At 60.7% G+C, this 1,102-nt stretch overlaps 1 protein-coding gene across 1 annotated transcript in view; it reads right to left on the bottom strand.

Moving 5' to 3' along the window:
- The window catches only part of LOC102377789 (integrin alpha-D), an 18,705-nt gene that overhangs the window by 15,888 nt on the left and 1,715 nt on the right, over positions 1 to 1,102 (bottom strand). The window contains 1 exon segment of the mRNA XM_025195246.1: positions 95 to 114. Coding sequence (XP_025051031.1) covers positions 95 to 114 — 20 coding nt within the window.

The following is a 1,102-nucleotide window of genomic DNA, read 5'->3' as shown; positions in this document are numbered from 1 at the left end:
ATGGGGACACAGCAGTCACCATGGGAACAACCCTCCCCGCCACCGCTCCATCCTTCGCTCATAGCATGTTGCCCTGGTGACAATGCCCAGTCACCTGACAACCACACACTTGTCCTGTCATCCCCCTCCGTGAGGTCGCCTGCTTCCAGTGACCATGGCAACAGCGCTCCTATTACCCCTCCATAGCCTGTTCTGACAGTGACATCACTCGATTACCCTGGCAACTACCCCCCCAGTCACCCCTGTAGCCAGTTCCACAGTGACATCACCACGACCCCCAAAGCATGTTGCATTGGTGACATCACCCAGTTCCCTCTATGTCTTATATGACATCACCACTGAATCACACCCACCCACCCTGGCAACAGCCATGTTGCCATGGTGACCTCCCCTGGCTTCCCCACTCAGGGAAGAATCTCTCATTATTGCCCAGGGGTGTGTGAGCTCATCACCGCCCTCATGGGTCATTGGGCAGCTACAGTCACCTACCCATCAAGGGACCTGGCAGCCCTCCCCGCCCCTCCCCTCCCCTCCCCTTCCCTTCAGCACCCGTCACTGCACACCCGCTGTTCGTGTCACAACGCTTGTGGTTTTCCTAGTTAGGGTGACACAGCAGAATGGTCACCCGCTGTGTCAGGGCTGGGTGGGGGCTGGGAGCCCGGACCGCTGGGGTCTCTGGGAGGCGAGTGGGGGCTCACGGGTGCTGGTACCCACCAGGACCTGGGAGTCGGTGGCCCACACTCCCAGCCCCCTCCGAGCGGGGAGAGGTTACTGGCCCTCTCCCCCGGCCCCCTCCGAGCGGGGAGAGGTTACTATGGATGCTGTCACCACATCAACACGCACTGGGTCCCTCACTCAGGTAGGCATCCCCAGCTCTCACCCCAGGGCACGTGACCTCATCCCCACCTCACGGTGATGTCACCAGGCAGGAACAGCCACCACAGTGATGTCACCACTGCATTGTGACACCGCGCACCCGCTGTTCCCATAGCAACACTTGTGGTTTCCCTATTATAGGTGACATAGTGCGATGGTCATCCTCTGCATCAGGGCGGGGGGGGGCTGGGAGCCCGGTTGCCTGGCTTGTTTGGGGGGGGAAGTG

This window comes from Alligator sinensis, unplaced genomic scaffold, assembly GCF_000455745.1.
Source record: "Alligator sinensis unplaced genomic scaffold, ASM45574v1 scaffold1409_1, whole genome shotgun sequence".
Lineage (NCBI taxonomy): Eukaryota > Metazoa > Chordata > Crocodylia > Alligatoridae > Alligator > Alligator sinensis.
Note: the sequence above shows the minus strand (reverse complement) of the source record. Positions and strands in the feature narration are given on the sequence as shown.